This window comes from Labeo rohita, chromosome 9, assembly GCF_022985175.1.
Source record: "Labeo rohita strain BAU-BD-2019 chromosome 9, IGBB_LRoh.1.0, whole genome shotgun sequence".
NCBI classification, from domain to species: Eukaryota; Metazoa; Chordata; class Actinopteri; order Cypriniformes; family Cyprinidae; genus Labeo; species Labeo rohita.
The window spans coordinates 32,311,743-32,332,237 of NC_066877.1; the positions used below are offsets into that span (position 1 = coordinate 32,311,743).

The following is a 20,495-nucleotide window of genomic DNA, read 5'->3' on the forward strand; positions in this document are numbered from 1 at the left end:
CTAACAGCATTTAATTTCTAAATAAAACATAACATATAACATGTACTTAAAAATTCAAAACATTACATTCAGTTTGCACTTATGTGCACTAATGTGTATTTCTGTTTCACATGGGATATTTGCCTCCGTGAGCTTGTTTACAGGAACAGTTTACCCAGAGTTTTAAATAATGTAATTATTTCACATGATGTATTTGTTTGGTTGAAAGTAAGATGTGTCACACTGCTCAAAAAAAGTCCATTGTTATGATTTTTATGAATAACATATAAACCATGGTTAATGTTTTGCAGTTGAGGATCCATTTTTGGTGGTGGTGAGAGACAGCATCATATATGGCATCCCGCTCAACCCAAATGACAAGAGCAATGACGCCATGGTGCCGGTCGCTGGGCTTCGGAATGGATATGATGTTGACTTTGATGATGCTGAGCAGATGATCTACTGGGTGGAACATCCGGTAAATCATATGAACACTTCCCTAAAACAAGTAGTATCATTATTGCCAGTTAACAGGTGTTATGAATGCTGAAATTTGGTTTTGGTCTATTAGCTGTATCTTATTGATCTGTACAGGGGGAGATTCATCGGGTAAAGTCAGACGGGACCAACAGAACTGAGTTTGCACCAGCAGCCATTCTGGGTTCTCCGGTCGGACTGGCTCTGGACTGGATGTCTCAAAACCTGTACTACTCCAACCCTGCATCACAGTCTATAGAGGTTGGAAAGACTTCAGATCTCATTCTCTGCATCATAGTTCATAGTTCAGATTACTGAAGAATAGTTTGATCATGCCAGTTTTATCAGTGTTAAGAACTAGTTTAGGTTTTGTAACCAGTAGATCAATGTGCTACAAGCAGTTAATATATATATATATATATATATATATATATATATATGTATGAACTGAAATAAAAATAAATTACAAATATCAAGCTAAACAGAAATATAAAAATAAATATAAATTGAAATATAATGATAAATATGAAAGATAATATTAATAAATGACAAAAGCACATAACAAAATGAATAAAACTAAAACTAAAATGAAGATGGCTAATTCAAAATATTAATAAATGCTATAGTATTATATAAATAATACTAAAATAACAGTGTTAAAAATGACATTTTCAATCAAAATCTTTATTTTTTCAGTACATTAATAAATAAATATAATGCATGTTTGAGATATTACTATAAACACTGTCAGACTGTTTTCTGTAAATGTAAACAGGCAGAACTAAAATCTAAATAATATATGTAATATACAATATATACTGCATATAAAATATTAGACAGTGTTCAAATGCATTAGGTTTCAATATCTGAATATTTACTTGAATATTTACTACTACTAGGTAAAAAATATATATGTATATATAATTAAACTTTGTTTAATTGATTTGTAATTTGTTTCTTTGTTCTGTGTTTATTTTTTATTTATTTCAGTTATTACTTGAACAACCTGAGGAAATATTTGCATTTATATATATATATATATTTTTTTTTTTACATTTGAAATACTTAACTTTTTATTAAAAAAAGTAGTTTTTGGTATAAATTAATGCACTAAGGTAAAATTAGTGATGCTAATTGTTTTTTTTTTATTTTAATAAAATCTGTTAATTTAGATGTTACAATTTTTAGTGCAGCATACCAGTTTGCTGCTATATATTGATAATCAAGAAATGTAACTGGTACTGTTATTGTGACAATCCCAATCTGATTTGTTTCAGGTTCTCAGGCTAAAAGGAGAAAATCAGTACAGAAAGACGCTCATCACTAACAACGGCTCACCTACTGGTGCAGGAGCTCCCGTTGGCATCGCGGTGGATCCGGCACGTGGGTAAGTCCAGATAAGAAGAAGTCTGGCATTAACCCTGATCCCCAAAATCAACAAGCTCCAGGTGATTTAATGTCATCTGCCAGGACGGAACTGCCTAAGCACAGTAAACAACAGTCAACATAAAGTACACATGATCAGTCCTTAAATAAACAAAGTAAATAAAGCATGAAATTGCTGTATTTGTATACAAACCCTAAGGCAAAAAGAGCAGTATTTCCCATAAGTTATGGTTTTGCATGCATGAAGTACTTCTGTTTAGTTATGATCTGTCTTTGTTTTAGAAAGATGTACTGGACAGATCAGGGAACAGAGAGCGGGATCCCGGCCAAGGTGGCATCGGCAGATATGGACGGCTCCAACACAGCCATCCTCTTTACCCATAATCTGGAACATGTAGAGTTCATAACCATAGACATCAAAGAGAACAAACTCTACTGGGCTGTTACAGGAACTGGCGTGGTATGGCAGTCAGAAATATATCTTATGTTCATCAAAGCTGAGTTTATCTGGCCAGAAATACTGTAAAAACAAATATTGTGAAATATTAATACAATTTTAAATTACTGTTTTCTATTTAAATAGATTTTAAAATATAATTTATTTCTGTGATACAAAGCTGATTTTTTAGGAACATTACTCCAGTCTTTACTGTCTCATGATCCTTCAGAAATCATTCTAATATGCTGATTTGGAAGTTCTAAAGAACTTTAAATTTCAAATTTGAATTTGAAATCTTTTGTAACATTCTAATTGTTTTTACCCATTTTTGACTTTATAATGTGGCCTTGCTGAGTATTATTTCTTATAATAGTGTATTTATGTATATACATTTATTTATTTATTTATTTTTGCATCCACCTTTATAGAACCCATATTTTTCGGTATTTAGTTTTGACACCCATTACATTTGTCCATCAAATTCAGATTAATTCATATTTTATCTTATTTAACAGAATAACTCTTCAACTGTTTCTTCCATGTTTCAGATCGAGCGTGGTGATCCTGATGGATCAAACCGCATCACTATGGTGAATGGACTGTCCCACCCGTGGGGTGTGGCTGTATACGACTCCTACCTGTATTTCACAGATCGAGACTTCGAGGTCATTGAACGTGTCGACAAAGCCACGGGACTCAACCGGGTCGTAATGCGGGATAACGTGGCCGGTCTCAGAGTACTCAAAGTACACCACAGAGACTGTGAGTATAATAAAAACTAAAAACAAATACAAAATTTTCTTCTTTAGCATCAGCTAATGAGCATGAGCGTTTGAACCTACTGTAATAGTTGCCTGTTAATTTGTATTTAGTACTGACTTGAATAAAATATTTAACATTAAAGATTAGTCCACATGAGAAAATAATAGCTGAATTTATACAAATTAACCCCGTTAAAAAGTTTACATACACTTGATTCTTAATACCGTGTTGTTACCTGAATGATCCACAGCTGTGTTTTTGCTTAGTGATAGTTGTTCATGAGTCTCTTGTTTGTCCTGAACAGTTAAACTGCCTGCTGTTCTTCAGAAAAATCCTTCAGGTCCCACAAATTCTTTGGTTTTTCAGCATTTTTTTGTATTTAAACCCTTTCCAACAATGACTGTATGATTTTGAGACTCGTCTTTTCACAATGAGGACAACTGAGGGACTCATATGCAACTATTACAGAAGGTTCAAACACTCACTGATGCTTCAGAAGGAAACAAAGGAAACACGATGCATTAAGAGCCGGGGAATGAAAACTTTTCAATTTGAAGATCAGGGAATTGAACTTATTTTGTCTTCTGGGAAACATGTAAGTATCTTCTGTAGCTTCTGAAGGGTAGTACTAAATGTAAAAAACATTATTTTTAGACAAAATAAGAAGAATATACACATCATCATTCTGTTCAAAAGTTTACACCTTCCGGCTCTCAATGCATTGTGTTTCCTTCTGGAGCATCAGTGAGTGTGTGAACCTTCTGTAATAGCTGCATATGAGTCCCTCAGTTGTCCTCAGTGTGAAAAGATGGATCTCAAAATCATACAGTCATTGTTGGAAAGGGTTAATGAACAACTAATCACTACTAAAGCACAGCCGTGGATCATTCAGGTAACAACACAGGATTAAGAATCAAGTGTATGTAAACTTTTGAACAGGGGTAATTTTTATAAATCCAAGTACTGTTTTCTCTTGTGGACTATATGAAAACATCTTATATGTGAAATGTCTTATTCTGGTCAGTACTAAATAAAAAATAACATGCATTTTGTATGATCCCTCTTATTTTGGTAAAATAATTAACATTTTGCAGATACTGCACCCAACTTTTGACCTCAACTGTACCTTCAGAAATTGGATAAAAAAACAACTTTCTCTAGATAGGCAGTAACTCAATGCATCATGCAAACAGCTCCTCCTATATAGCTCCACACACATACATATACATATATATATATATACAGTTGACGTAGGGTGGTCTTTTCTGGAAGTCATTGTAACGTTGATGGCCGTGTAGCAATTACCAGAGAGGGATGAATGACTTTCAATAGGATATCAGTTTACCAATTAGTTCCCCTCTGCCTCAGGGGGACACTCAGCTTTATGCGAGAAGAATCAGTGTCCCTTTGTTCGGTGTTCAGTGCACATGTTCATTCTCCAGGGCTGTGAACGCTGTCTATTGTATAAGTCCTTCCAGTCCTGGAAGTGCTAGCAAAGCAGAGTCCCAATATATCAGTCCTGCTACACACTGATATGCACCAGGAATGTGTATACATTACCAGAATAGATAGATAGAGTCAGTGTCATGTACTCTACCTATTTGCAGTATTAAATGTCTGTCTCTCATTCTCTTTATCTGCTGTTTGTCTTCTGTCTGTCTCCCTATAGCCTCAGCAGGCTCGTCTAACGGTTGCAGTAATAACGTGGGGACGTGTCAGCAGTTGTGTCTGCCTCGTCCCGGTGGTCTGTTCAGCTGCGCCTGTGCGACTGGGTTCAAACTCAGTGCTGATAACAGAACCTGTTCTCCCTACCAGTCATATGTGGTGATTTCTATGCTCACTGCCATCAAGGGCTTCAGTCTGGGAGGGAGCGGATCACTCGGAGTCCATGGTGCCCGTAGCAGGCAGAGGTGGGGTTCAGTACAACTGGGTGGTATAGAAAAAAATAAATGTGACCCTGGACCACAAAACCAGTCTGAAGTAGCATGGGTATATTTGCAGCACGAGCCAAAAATACATTGTATGGTTTAAAATCCATTATTAAGATCCATTTTTTCTTTTATGCCAAAAATCATTAGGATATTAAGTAAAGATCATGTTCATGTTTATGTACCATAAATATATAAAAACTTAATTTTTAATTAGTAATATGCATTGCTAAGAACTTCATTTTGACAAATCTTAATATTTAGATTTTTTTTTTGCACCCTCAGATTCCAGATTTTCAAATATTTGAATCTCGGCCAAATATTGGCCTTATCTTAACAAACCATACATCAATGGAAAGCTTATTCATTCAGCTTTCAGATGACATATTAAATCTAAAATTAAATCTTAATTTATGACTGGTTTTGTGGTCCAGAGTCTCAAATAATATTAATACTAATGCTACTGTCTGTGTGTCCTGTAGGCCGCAATGCTCTTCATGTAGACGTGCACATGCCTTCTGGATTCATTTACTGGTGTGACTTCAGCAGCACCGTGGCGTCCCAGAACGGAATCCGCAGGATCAAACCGGACGGATCTGGATTCCGCAGCATTGTCACTTCTGGAATCGGACGCAATGGCATACGGGGCATTGCTGTAGACTGGGCCGCAGGTGAGGGGTTTTATGCTGAAATCAGATTTGGTAACTGTGTTTGACCGCTTCTCTGGTCAAACAGTACAATTGCGACAATGTGATTGAAACTAATTTTTCTAAACAAATAGAAGTTCTTCCAAAGGAATGTGAAGACTAATGCCAGATACCTCAGATAAACCGGACTCAGTGAGGAATGTTCTAAAGCAGCTTTAGAGATCACAATGTTGACAGCCTTACTGTAGGGACATTAACATTAACTCACATCAGTATAAGCACAAACAGGTGGTGTTTGGACAAGATTAAAGTTTAACATATGACAGAAAAGAAGCTCAGTTGGTTCAGGGCTCAGTGACCCATGGCTTGTTAAACATATACTTTTTACCTGAAAATGTGAATATACAAAGCTGCCAATGTTAAAGTACTGGAATTCGCATTGACCTAATCTGATATTGTAGTGTATTCTCCCAGTAGATTTCAATATATATATATATATATATATATATGACTCTGGACCACAAAATCGGTAACACGGGTATATTTGTAGCAATAGCCACCCATACATTGTATGGGTCAGAATGATAGATTTTTCTTTTATGCCAAAAATCATTAGGATATTAAGTAAAGTTCATGTTCCATGTAGATATTTTGTAAATTTCCTATCGTTAAACTTAATTTAGACAACTTTAAAGGCATTATCTCAATATTTTGAGTTTTTGCACCCTCAAATTCCAGATTTTCAGAAAGTTGGAGCCAAATATTGTCCTATACAAACAAACCATACATTAATGGAAAGCTTATTTATTCAGCTTTCAGATGATTAATCCATTAATTCATTAATAAATCTGCTTTAATTTTTTACTTTTAATTTTTTTTTTAAATACAGTAAAAACTGTAAAAAAATATTTTAATTTAAAATATATTTAAATTTGTATTTGAATATATTTGAAAACATAATTTATTCCTGTGATGCAAAGTTGAATTTTCAGCATCATTACTCCAGTCTTCAGTGTCACATGATCCTTCACAAATCATTCTAATATTCTGATTTGCTGCTCAAGAAACATATCGTATTATCAGTGTTTTTCAGGATTCTTTAATGAATGGAAAGTTCAAAAGAACACCATTTATTTGAAATAGAAATCCTTTGAAATCAGTATAAATATCCGTAGTGCCCAGTTTTGATTAATTTAATGCATGCTTACTAAATAAAAGTATTAATTTCATCAAAAAAAAAAAAAATTACAAATATATATGACCACAGAATGTTGCAAATGACTGATCAGAATTAAGTCCATATTCCATGGTGAGTTATTGATTGCTTTTACTTTATTTTATTTGTGTGTTAGTTTATTTAAATTTATATTTATGTTACATGACTAAAAATTGCTCTTTAATCATGCATAAATAATTTTTTTGTTGCACGTATTTAATTGTTATTTATTTCTTGTTACTTTTTTGTTATTATCATATCTTATTATTTTACTCTGTAACAACATTCATAAAGGACTATAACTTGACATGCAGTAGAAATAGAAATAGAAATAGAAATAGAAATAGAAATCCTTTGAAATCAGTATAAATATCTATAGTGCCAAATTTTGAAAAATTTAATTTAATGTCTTCAAAAAAAAAAAAATATATATATATATATATATAAATAGTTAAGATGCAAAAGCCTCTAAATTCATCTGACGTATTTCTTTAAAATGAGCATTTCTTTCTGGCTACTTTGTATAGGTTTCTGTGTAAGTACTGGTACTTCTGATTGGGCTGAGGCTGGAATTTAGCAAGTCTGAAGTAAAAGTATTTGATGAACGTATACTATGTGTCAGGAGCATTCACTCAGTATCATTATCTCATTTTTGACCGAGATGGCTTTTAGTTGGTCTTGCATCTGAACTCTTCATATATATATATATATATATATATATACATATAAGGACTATTACTTGACATGCTATCTTTAAAACGCAACCTTCATGCAATCACTTTCACTAACGCTTTTTTTGTGCAACTATTTTGATGTTTCTTGTCTTCATCTCTCCACAGGAAACCTCTATTTCACCAATGCCTTCTTGACTGAGACATACATTGAAGTCATTCGACTCAATACCACATTCCGTCGTGTCCTTCTCAAGACCCAAGTGGACATGCCACGTCATATTGTGGTGGACCCCATGAACAGATACCTCTTCTGGGCCGACTACGGACAGACCCCCAAAATCGAGCGCTCCTTTCTAGACGGTTCTAACCGGACCGTGCTGGTTTCCTCAGGCATCGTCACCCCCAGAGGCCTGGCTTTGGACCACCGAGACGGATACATCTACTGGGTGGACGATTCCCTGGACATGATCGCACGAGTCCGGCCTGAGGGGGGCGAGACGGAGGTTGTGCGGTACGGGAGTCGCTATCCGACTCCATATGGCGTCACAGTGTTTGAGGGGAATGTAATCTGGGTAGACAGAAACCTGAAGAAAGTCTTCCAAGCGAGCAAACAGCCAGGTGCGACCGACCAACCGGTTGTGATCCGAGACAACATTAACATGCTGCGGGACGTCACAATCTTCGACCGGAGAATCCAGCCAAGTTCAGCCCATGAGCTTCATAACAACCCCTGCTTGGAATCCAATGGCGGCTGTGCTCACTTCTGCTTTGCCATTCCTGGAACTCAGACGAGGAAGTGTTCGTGCGCCTTTGGGAATCTGGCTGCGGATAGCAGCAGTTGTGTGGTATCCCGGGATGACTACCTTATTTATACAACCGAAAGTACCGTACGATCTCTGCGGTTGGATCCAGAGGATCATTCGCTGCCCTTTCCTGTGGTTAACGTGCCCCGGACTTCGGTAGCCCTTGATTTCGACCGGTTGGACGGCAGGATCTATTTCACCCAGAGCTCGGGAGCGGGCCAGAGCAAGATTAGCTTCATTACTTTGGCTTCACCTACCTCTCCTGCAACAGAGGTGGCCTCAGGTGAGCAGCTTATTGAAACTCCTAATGACACTGCAGGTTTAGCTAGAAATGGAAAGTTCATTAAGCCAGTCTTTGAATGTTGGCTTGACAAAGTATCTCGCATGACATTCACTGTGGTTAGTTTGCAGACTGGGGGTTATTTAGGCCAGCTTGTTCTTTTATTGTGAAATACAAAAAGAGAAAGCATGAGTCCAGGTAGAAAATTATGTTTGTTAATGTTATTTTACATTTTAATTTGAGCAGATCGAATGTTAAGTTCTGAAGTTATTTAGCATCATGTCTACTGCCTGAGAGTCACTGTAAAATGTGTGCAAAAAAGTGCAAAAGCTGTTTGAAAATATAATATAAAATAATATAATATAATATAGTAATATAATATAATATAATATAATAAGATAATATAATCAGTTCTGGGTAGTGACTGATTACATGCGATCTGTATTATGTAATCAGATTACAAAAATTAAGTACTTGTAATTAAATTAGATTATGTTTGAAAATGTTCATATAAATAATAATAAATAATATAATATATAAATAATATAATATATATAATAAATGCTTTGTGTACAGTTGTTACTGGCAAAACTGCTATTTTTCTGCCATTCCAAAAGTGCCACCTGCTGGCAGAGAATGAATTTGCATTTTCAATAAGCCCTGCTGGTTTTGTTCAGACCAATGCAAAAATCAACCAATGTTTCAACACGTGGAATTGTAAATGTTAACTAGTCTATTGGCAAGAAGATAATGCATTATAAAAATCTAAATTAAAACACTTAAACATATTTATATGTTTATATGTTTAATTAATATAATTATTGATTAAATTATTATAATTGATACATTTGGCTCATCTTTGTTCTGTGATGTTTATCATCTTATAAAACCCTTATCTGAACTGTAAATCATGCTTTTGTTTGTTATGCAGTTTGTTACCATTGCCCTAGTTGCTCATTTGTGCAGGTTTTAAAAAAAATTTGCATCTCAGCTTAAAAATCCTGCAGATACCCTGTAATATAAAATATAATCTAATAAAGCAATAAGCCCCACAAAGCTGTGGTTCACAGTAAATTTATAACAGCTAAGGGGTGTTATAAATTAGCTGTTATAAATTCACTGTAAACCACAGCTTCATCAGGCTTATTGCTTTTTTAAAACAGCTATTTCATATAAATAGTAAGGTTTCACATAATAAAACAGAGCAGTTAAAGTGTAATGATATTAAAAACATTATTCTTCCGCCAAACAATGTAGTTCCTCAGAAATGGTTGTGGTTGCAACAAAGTGGTTGCCGTGCAAGACACAAATGTAAAGAGAAGTGTATATTTGTAGAGTAATTTACAGCAGCTTCAAACACGGCTCAATCAAGGATCGGAACTATCCGTTTTATAATATAATGTAATGTAATATAATGTATTTGAAATGATGGGTTGCATAAGTATCTGCGGTAAGTGCATAACACTGTTTGAGTGATAAACACAGATAATGCAGTAACCAAATTTAGTGATAAAAACTGTTGATAAACACATTAAATTAGAATTAAGCAAAAAATAAATTTAAAGGGACAGTTCATAATTCTGTTATCATTTACTCCACCTCATGTTTTACCAAACCTGTATGAGTTTCTTTGTTCTGTTGAACACAAAAAAAGATATTTTGAAGAATGTTGGTAACCAAACAGTTGGTGGTAGTCATTGACTTCCATAGTATTTTTTTCTATATTATAGAAGTCAATGACTGCCATCAACTGTTTGGTTATCAACATTCTTCAAAATGTCTTATTTTATTCAAGAGACGAAAGAAACTCGTACAGGTTTGGAACAACTGGTGGGTGACTAAATGATGACAATTATGAACTGTCCATTTAAATTTAATTTTCGCTCATTTTTGAATTTTTGAACCAGGTAGCAATCTATTTAATGCTATATCTTTAATTAGAATCCAGAAATATAACTTTTGTTTGTCAAGTGGGCTTTATGTTTCTGAATGTTTTCTTCTCTGTGGAGATCTTGGAGCTCCTGATGGCATCGCTTATGACTGGATCAATAAGAGAATCTATTATAGCGACTACATTAACCAGACTATCAGCTCCATGGCAGTGGATGGATCTCAGAGGACTGTTGTAGCACAGGTGCCCAGACCCAGAGCCATCATGCTGGATCCGTGTAGAGGGTGAGTCTCGCATTCAGCAGATCTGTGATATAGATGTTTGATGAGCCATTTAATCATCTAATTTACATGCATTTCTTTTTATATGCCGTCAGGTATATGTACTGGACCGACTGGGGAACCAGTGCAAAAATAGAGCGTGCAACTTTGGGAGGAAACTTCAGGACTGAGATCGTCAACACTAGTCTAGTTTGGCCAAATGGTCTGACGCTGGATTATGATGATCAACGCTTGTACTGGGCAGATGCCAGCTTGTAAGTCCTCAACTTTTCATTTTATATGCTGTATATATACATAATGTTTAGTAAAGGTATACTGGTGTCCTCTCTATGCAGACAGAAGATCGAGAGATGCTCACTCACCGGCACTAACCGCGAGGTCATCGTAAGCACCGCCATCTACCCGTTTGCAATGACGGTGTACGGTCAGCATATCTTCTGGACGGACTGGAACACCCGCAGCATCTACCGTGCAAACAAGCACGACGGGTCCGACCAAAGAGTGATGCTACAGAACCTTCCTTCACGGCCCATGGACATCCACGTGCTCTCCAACACCAAACAGCAGCAGTGCAGCAGTCCCTGCGAACAGTTCAATGGTGGATGCAGCCATATTTGCACTCCAGGTTGGTTTATATTTGAAAAAAAATAAGCTTTTGCAATACTACTTATGGCTTTTACAGCCAGTATCCTCCAAAACCCCAAATCAGTTCCCAAATTGAGTGAGCTGCGTTGCTGTATACTGAAAGGAACCCTCATTAGTGTCTAATTTGGAACACTATAGACAGCAACTCAATGCATCATGCAAATGCAGTAGCATTTCTCATGCAAAGAACATTCGACTCACAATAGAATTCCAACCTTTTTTCCTCCAGGTCCTCAGGGAGCAGAGTGTCAATGTCCCTCTGAGGGCCGCTGGTATCTGGCCGACAACAAAAACTGTATTCCTGACAATGGCACACGCTGTCAGGCAGGCCAGTTTACTTGCATGAATGGCCGCTGCATCCGCGCCCAGTGGAAATGCGACAACGATAATGACTGTGGGGACGGCAGTGATGAACTCGAGCGGGTCTGCGGTGAGATGCGTTGTTACTTACATGTTGTTCAGGACTTGAAGTCCTTACAGATTAGAGTGCAATTTTATATAAACATCGTTAATTGACTCAGAATACACTGCTGTTTAAAATTTGTGGATCAGTGAGATTTTTATTGTTTTTTAAAGAAGTCATTTCTGCTCATCAAGGCTGCATTTATTGGATTAAAAATACAGAAAAAACTGTAATTTTGTGAAATATTATTGCAATTTAAAATAGTGGTTTTCGATTTTAATATACTTTAAAATAGAATTTACTTCTGTGATGCAAAGTTGAATTTTCAGCATCATTACTCCAGTATTTAGTGTCAAATAATCCTTCAGAAATCATTCTGATATGCTGATTTATTATCAATGTTGTAAACAGTTGTGCTGCTTAATATTTTTTTTTTAAACTGTGATAGTTTTTCAGGATTCTTTAATGAAAACGACGTTACAAAGAACAGCATTTATTTATTTTAGAACTACTGTTATTTTATACTGTTATTTTAAATTGCAATAATATTTCATAATATTGCTTTTTTCTGTATTTTTGATCAAATAAATGGAACTTTGAGCATAAGAGACTTCTTTAAAAAGCATTAAGATCTTACTGATCCCAAACGTTTGAATGGCCAGTGGCTTTATATTTGGTTTACCAAACATACACATACAGTATGAATCCATCCAAACTGACATTTTATGCACTTTCAAAGGGGAACTAAACTTAGTATTGATATTTGTGCATGACTAAACTGCAAGCCAGATGTTAACAATCCAATCTCTTGTAAGTGATCTCACTATTTGCCAATGGATGAATTTTCCTCTCCTTCACTGCGACGCAATCTTTCACTAACATGTTTCTTCTTGCTTTTTTATTACTTGCTCAAATCTATTGCTCCAGGATCCAAGAGTCATTTCGTTTTTGGTGTGTATTCTTGCTTACCTCTCTTCATGTGTAGATAAAAGCTCTGTTCCGAAACCTAGTGTGCTGCCTACATAGAAAACATGGCGATGCTGCCTTTTAAGACACCGTCTTTTTGTAATTCTAAAGCAGTATTGCATATATTTCTTGCAAATGATAATAACAAAATGCATTGTTTGACAAGCTACCCAGCAAACAAAAAAATGATGAAAACATGATGTTTGAATGTCCTCTGAATGTTCTAGTTTTTTCCTGAATGTTTTCTTTTTCATATTCAAATTTTAAGGGAATGTTACAAATGTTACATAAGGGAATGTTGCAAACATTATGAGAATGGTATTTTGGAATGTTCTTGGAATGTTCTGAAACATGTAGTAACATTTCAAAATTGTCTGAAGAACATCCAACTAAAACATTTCCAAAAAAGTTATATGATTGATGTATAAATAACGTTTTTGTTTTAACGTTTTTAGAACATTATTAAAGACCAGGTATAAAACCCTAATAATGTTACTGGAAAAATGTTTGTTTAGAATTTTGAGAGAACTTTCCCTACTGGGTACATTCAAAAAATCCATCAAAGCAATAAATGTGAATAACATTGATTAAAAAAAATCGAATTAAAGGAATAGAGTATTGAATTGTTAGCTCAGCTAATGGCAAATGCTACGGAGGGTTTACACTTACATCACGGTTTGGTGAGGTACCCGGATGTGCGGCCATACTGGAGATACTCGGATGTAAACAATAACACATATTGCGCAATTAATGTACTACTGAATACATTTTTCTGCTAATTTATGCTGTCTAAACCACAGAAAGAACGTGTGAAAGCTGCTAAATCATATAGAGAAGGACTTAGTAAGCAGGAAAGGGCGCAATTTTTTGACAAACTAAACCTTATAAGTAAAGATGCGTACGAGCAGTATTAATTATTAATAAGATATTAGCCTAATATTTCACCTACCTGAACAGAAATAATAAGAACAAACACGAATGTTGTAAAGATTCTTGCCCTGGAAATGCTGGCCAACTACAAACACCTTCTTTTCCTCAGACAGGTTTTTGCACTCTTCTCCTTGATTTGTTATAACTTTTGTCCGTCTATAGTACTCCAAGCGTTTTTCCCAGCCCGACCGATTAGTACAGCCCAAAACATAACAATAACTGATCGTTTTTAGCAGCAGTAATCAGCAAAATTTGCGTGTTCCGTTCGGTTTAGTGGCATTGTTTACATTCAGTGCTGCCAATATGGCTCTATTTCAACCAACTGAGAGTCTGTAGATATCAAGGCAGCTTACTAGGATTTAGAACAGAGCCTTAGACTATGTTAAGTTTAATAACCATCCCTAAACACATACTAACCTACTCCACAATGCACCACTCTCTCTCTTGCATGCAGTCCCACAAGCAGCAGCATTCATTTCACTCTCAGGTAAACTAAAATAGAGAGCTAGGTAGAGGAGTTAGACAGTGAGCTCCACTAGTTCCTGTTAGTCCATTTGGCTCTTACTGCACATGTGAAAATTAATCTTTTTGTGCATTTTATGCATGGCAGCATTTCACACCTGCGAGCCCACTGTGTTCACATGTGGAAATGGCCGTTGTGTGCCGTATCACTACCGCTGCGATCACTATAATGACTGCGGGGATAACAGTGATGAGACAGGCTGTGTGTTCCGGCCCTGCGACCCCAACACTGAGTTCACATGCAATAATGGTCGCTGCATCGCACGCGAATACGTCTGCAATGGAATAAACAATTGCTACGACAATGGGACCTCAGATGAGCAGAACTGCGGTAAGTGCATTTGCACAGTTACCAACACAAGTTGTTTGTCAACCATGAACAGCCTACAGCTTATGAGCAATTATATAATACAAAATAGTTTTCGTAAGTTGGTTTTAAGCTGAGCATAATGGGTCTTTGTAAAACACAGCTGAGAGGACATGTCAACCAGGGCACACCAAATGCCAGACCACCAACATCTGCATCCCACGTTCGTACCTGTGTGACGGAGATAACGACTGCGGTGACAACAGTGACGAGAGCCCAACGCATTGTGGTGAGTTTCCCCGTCCCATTGTCTCCCTCTGTCCTGTGGGAACATACATTTAGCTGATTTCGATACTTTAGTGAGTTAAGCTGCCCTGATATTTGCTATGATGCTGTAAATGAATGACTTAGGCATTATAATATTATCTGTCTTATTTTTTTCCATGCAAAGCTAATGTCATGTAAAACCACATCAGTCTTAATTCTATTTAATGTCACTGTTAATTTAATTATTTAATTATTATTATTTTGATAATAATAAAATTAATAAAAGTATCAATTATATTATTTTGAAAAAGTAAGTTATTTTAGGTATGCATGTTAACTAGGCAACTTTTCTTATAAAGCTAAAATTAAAAAAATTTATGTTCATTGAAAATGAAAAGTCCAAATTATTAAATGCCCATGAGAAGAATGCAGTACTAATGCATTACAAGAATTTGCAGAGTTAAGGCTTGACCATTGCACAGCGAAATGCTTGTTGAGTCTGCATGGTCAGAAAAAAAACAGGTGGAGAAGAAAAGATTCATGTTAACTGCAAAAGAATTAGGAATTAAGTGAAGAATTAGGTGTGACACCATCAGGAACTGTTTCCAGTTCTCCAGCGCCACCATTTTCCAGAACTGCAACCTACCTGGAGTCTTCAGAAGTACAATGTGTCAGGTTCTCAGAGACTTTGCTTGGGAAAAAATCCTAAAAATGCCCCTGACTTAATAAGAATAACAAGCTGACGTGTTGTGAAATACATGAAGACAGTTTTTTTTTTTTTTTTTTTAAATAGGCTTTATAGTCAGATAAGTTGAGAGTGACTCTTGAAGGACAAGCATCACATCCTCTTGTACCTCTGATTCAAGAATTTATCTTCCAAAATCTGGCAGTAAGTTTTGGGAGTTCATTTTAGTCCATCTCTGCAAGTCAGACTTTTCAGGATAGGAGACTAAACATGAACTCCCAAAATGTACTGCCAGATTTTGGAAGATAAATTCTTGAATCAGAGGTACAAGAGGATGTGATGCTTGTCCTTCAAGAGTCACTCTCAACTTCTCTGTCAATAAAGCCTATAAAAAAAAATTTAAAAAAACTGTCTTCATGTATTTCACAACACGTCAGCTTGTTATTGGGGCATTTTTTTAGGATTTTTTACCAAGCAAAGTCTCTGGTTGCGCTGGAGACTAAACGGTTCCTGATGGTGTCACACCTAATTCTTCACCTTAATTCCTAATTCTTTTGCAGTTAACATCTTTTCTTCTCCACCTGTTTTTTCTGACCATTTCGCTGTCCAATGGTCAAGCCTTAACTTTGCAAATTCTTGTAATGCATTAGTACTGCATTCTTCTCATGTGCATTTAATAATTTGGACTTTTCAGTCTGGGTTAAATCTCTTTTTTGGCTCATTTTATCTGTAAAAGAAAACATGCCTAATAATTATGCACACCTGAATATAAGGAGTTTTTCACTTCCAGCCTTCACGGACAATTATATATCACATATAAATGATTAAATACAAAATTAACAGTAGTTATTAAGACTGATGTGGTTTGGAATTGGTAAAATGTGTTTGGAAAAAAAATATGAGCAGAATATCAACATGCCTAATAATTCTGCACACAGTGTATTTGCTATGATGCTGTAAATGAATGACTTATAGTCTTATAATCATTATAATGTCTTATAGTTTGCCATGCAAAGCTGATGTCATGTAAAATTGAGAAATGTATTATTTTTTTTGTATTTAATGCAATAATAATAGTAATAATAATTATTATTATTATTTTGATAATAATAAAATTAATAAAAGTATCAATTATATTATTTTGAAAAAAGTAAGTTCTGTTTTAGTTATTATTGTTAACTAAAACTAAAAACAAAAACTATTAAAAAACATTTATGTTCATTGAAAATAAAATAAAATAATAAATTAAAAGAAGTCAAATTAAATAAAATGTTAAGATTAGAAAAAAACTTTATCTAACTAAATGAACATTAGAAATGTTATCTTGGCAACTTATTGAAATAAGTTAAAGCACTAAAATTACTAACTGGAAATTCAAATAAAACAGCTAAAACTAGAACTAAGACTGGAATTAAAATAAATACCAATAATTATTCAAAATTATTGTAAAAATAAATTACAATAATTTTGAATAATTGTTGATCAATATGTGACCCTGGACCACAAAGCCAGTCATAAGAGTCAATTTTTTGATGTATGGTTTTTTAGGATAGTACAATATTTGGCCGAGATACAACTATTTGAAAATCTGGAATCTGGTAGTGCAAAAAAATCAAAATATTGAGAAAATTGCCTTTAAAGGTGTCCAAATATAGTTCTTAGCAATGCATATTACTAATCAGAAATTAGGTTTTGATATATTTACAGTAGGAAATTTACTAAATAACTTGGAACATGGAACCTTTACTCATTATCCTAATGAGTTTTTTACATAAAATAACTAACTGTAAACTAACTGAAATATGTTGAAGCACTAAAATTATGGACTGAAAATTAATTCAAACTAAAACTAAAACGTGAATTAAAATAAATGAAATGTAAATAGAACCATTAAAAAATAATAATAAAAATGACAAAAGCACATGACAGTGAATTGATGATGAAATTATTGATCAATAATTTAGATTATTTAATCAATAATTTTGAATAATTATTGATCAATATATTATCAACAACTGTAAAGATATTGAAATAATATTAAAAGATACTAACATAAAAGGTAGAGGAAAAACAAAATAAATACGCATAGATAGATAGATAGATAGATGTAATATAATTGTAATCAAAATCTATAATATTTTTGTTGTTTGTTTCTCTTTTAGCATGGAATTAGATGAGTAACTGTTTAACAGAAATAATTTCCTGTTGTTTTTTGAGCCAGAGTTGTAATTTAGCTAGCCGTTTCTCTAATTTCAGTTAAATTAGTGACCCATGTATGTGAGCCGGTTTCTCCTATGTTTATGATCCATGTCTGCTATTTGAGGCTAAATGATTGATTTAATCCTTATCTGTTGGTTTATCTCTGACCGAACTTGTGTTTTTTTCGTCCCTCAGCCACATCTACATGTTCCCAGAATGAGTTTCGCTGTACGAGCGGACGCTGTATTCCCGGACACTGGTACTGCGATGGCGGCGCAGACTGTAATGATGCTTCTGATGAGCCCATTACCTGCAGTAAGTACCACACATAGCACTATACAGTGTTAGATATTTTAAAAATGAATATTGTTCATTTAGTGAGGCAGAAGGCTAATTTTGGACCCTGTTTGATCTGCTTTAATGGGAAAAAAAACTATAAAAACACTGTGATGTGTGGATAAAGCTGTGTTTATCAAGGGAAGCCGTTGCCCATATTTTTGGGTGGTGAGTTAATGATGGGTATCCTGCCTCACTGGTTACCATGGTGATGGACTGCATATCACAGGCAAATTGGCAGGAAATAATGCCACCCCCCACCCCTCATGTTACGCTCCACTGGTGATGCATGCAGTCAAAAAGTGGAAAGATGAGGCAGACGCTGTATACAAGAAACCGATTCACTTGGCAGAAACAGAATTAAATTTGTAGTAATTCAGACTGGCCTGTCTGCAGTCAAATGCCCTCACAAAAGAACAAAAGTTTGTGTGAGTCTTCTTATCAAAGAAAGATTCACTATTCTTGAATAGTGTATGTGTGTATATGTATGTATATCACTAAACAAATGGGTTTTATTTATGATTTTTAGATCCTTACGTCAATAAAGTACAATAAGGTTTTGTTTTATAATTTGGTTTGCATTCAGTAATTTAAATAATATATGCTTAAATCAGAAAGAACAACTGATGTTCCCAAAATATAATATGTTCAAAAGTTTAGGGTCAGTAAAAAATTTTTATGTTTTTGAGTTTATTTTCTTTGCAAAGGATGCATTTATTTGATTAAAAATACAGTAAAAACAGCAATATTATGAAATATTATTGCAATTTAAAATAACAGTTTTCTCTTTAAAAATATTATAAAATGTAATTAATTCCTGTGATCCAATGCTGAATTTTCGGCATCACTACTCCAGTCTTCAGTGTCACGTGATCCTTCAGAATCATTTTAATATGCTGATTTGCTGCTCAAGAAACAGTGTTTTATTATTATCAATGTTGAAAACAGTTGCAGCACTTCATATTTTTGTGGAAACAGCAATACATTATTTTTTTCAAGATTTTTTGATAAATAGAAATATCATTTATTTCAAATGCAAATCTTTTAAAACATTACGAATGCCTTTTTGTCACTTTTGATCAATTTGTTGCATCCTTGTTGAATGAAAGTATACATTTCTTTCAAAAAATCTTTTGAATGGTAGTGTGTTAGATAGTTGGTAGTGAAAACAAGGTTGACTATTAAATAATTTCACTGCTTTAGTACATCCAAGAATTTTATATATATTTTTTCCAAACTGAATTTGGAATTTCAAACCAAAATGTTTTAAACAGTTTTGTAAATATTTTTAAATAATAAAAAGAATATTATAAGTAAATAATACTTGTAAATATATTTTAAATATTTAAATATATTTTCTTGTGAAAAATAATTATTAGTAATTTATAGGGTAATTTATAATTATAATTATTATTATTATTTATAATTACTTTATATACTGTAAAGTAATTTATCATTTATAGAATTTTTAAAAAAAATACTAAATAAGGTTTAAAATCTGCTACACTTATATAGTGTAGAAATAAATTGTGACCCTGGACCACAATACCAGTATTAAGTAGCATGGGTATATTTGTAGCAATAGCTAAAAATACATTGTATAGGTCAAAATGATCAATTTTTCTTTTATGCCAAAAATCATTAGGATATTAAGTAAAGGTCATGTTCCATGAAGATATTTTATACATTTCCTACCATAAATATTAAAACTTAATTTTTGATTAGTAATATGCATTGCAAAGAACTTCATTTGAACAACTTTAAAGGCGATTTTCTCAATATTTTGATATTTTTGCACCTCAGATTCCAGATTTTCAAATAGTTGTATCTCGGCCAAATATTATCCTAACAAACCATACCCCAGTGGAAAGTTATTTATTCAGTTTTTAAATTGTGTATAAATCTCAATGTCAAAAAACTGCCTCTTATTACTGGTTTTGTGGTCGTGGGTCACAATGTAAAGTTTTATAAACTGCAAAACAACTCATTATTTGGGTGCTACATAATACAAGAAACTATCATAAAATGAGAAAGGTGCTCTTCTGAATGACAGTAGAGTGGTATCTGAAGTGTGTGTAACTGTCTGGTGTATTTGGGTGTGTGTCTGTGATGCCAGCGGTCAGTCCGGCCCTCTATTGTGTGTCACATTCCTTCAAAGTGACGTCCAGCAGAAAAGCCCTCACACACACACACATAAACACACTGGCCCTTCCTTTGACAGTCTCTACCCCCTCCTTTCTCACACACACTGCCCCATCCTCTCGCTTTTGTCCCGTTAATCACAGCACCCCTCGGTGCCTTTTGTTCAAGCGGGACACTAGAGAGAGGAATGCTTATTCTCTCCCAGAATTCCTCTGGCTGTGGAATCCCAGCAGCAGCAGCAGCTCAGCCACGTTTCTGGATGCTCAGGATGGGATTTAATGGTTAAATGGATTACGTAGGCCGCATGTTCCTCAGTTCCCTCTAAGATCC

General features: G+C 34.6%; 1 protein-coding gene across 1 annotated transcript in view; it reads left to right on the forward strand.

Moving 5' to 3' along the window:
- Nucleotides 1-20,495, forward strand: part of lrp2a (low density lipoprotein receptor-related protein 2a) — a 128,505-nt gene that overhangs the window by 65,377 nt on the left and 42,633 nt on the right. Inside the window, 16 exon segments of the mRNA XM_051118431.1 lie at nt 291-457; nt 574-717; nt 1,734-1,843; nt 2,125-2,302; nt 2,830-3,043; nt 4,713-4,906; nt 4,908-4,953; nt 5,454-5,642; nt 7,674-8,594; nt 10,601-10,766; nt 10,859-11,017; nt 11,099-11,388; nt 11,638-11,838; nt 14,318-14,560; nt 14,700-14,825; nt 17,883-18,002. Coding sequence (XP_050974388.1) covers nt 291-457; nt 574-717; nt 1,734-1,843; nt 2,125-2,302; nt 2,830-3,043; nt 4,713-4,906; nt 4,908-4,953; nt 5,454-5,642; nt 7,674-8,594; nt 10,601-10,766; nt 10,859-11,017; nt 11,099-11,388; nt 11,638-11,838; nt 14,318-14,560; nt 14,700-14,825; nt 17,883-18,002 — 3,468 coding nt within the window.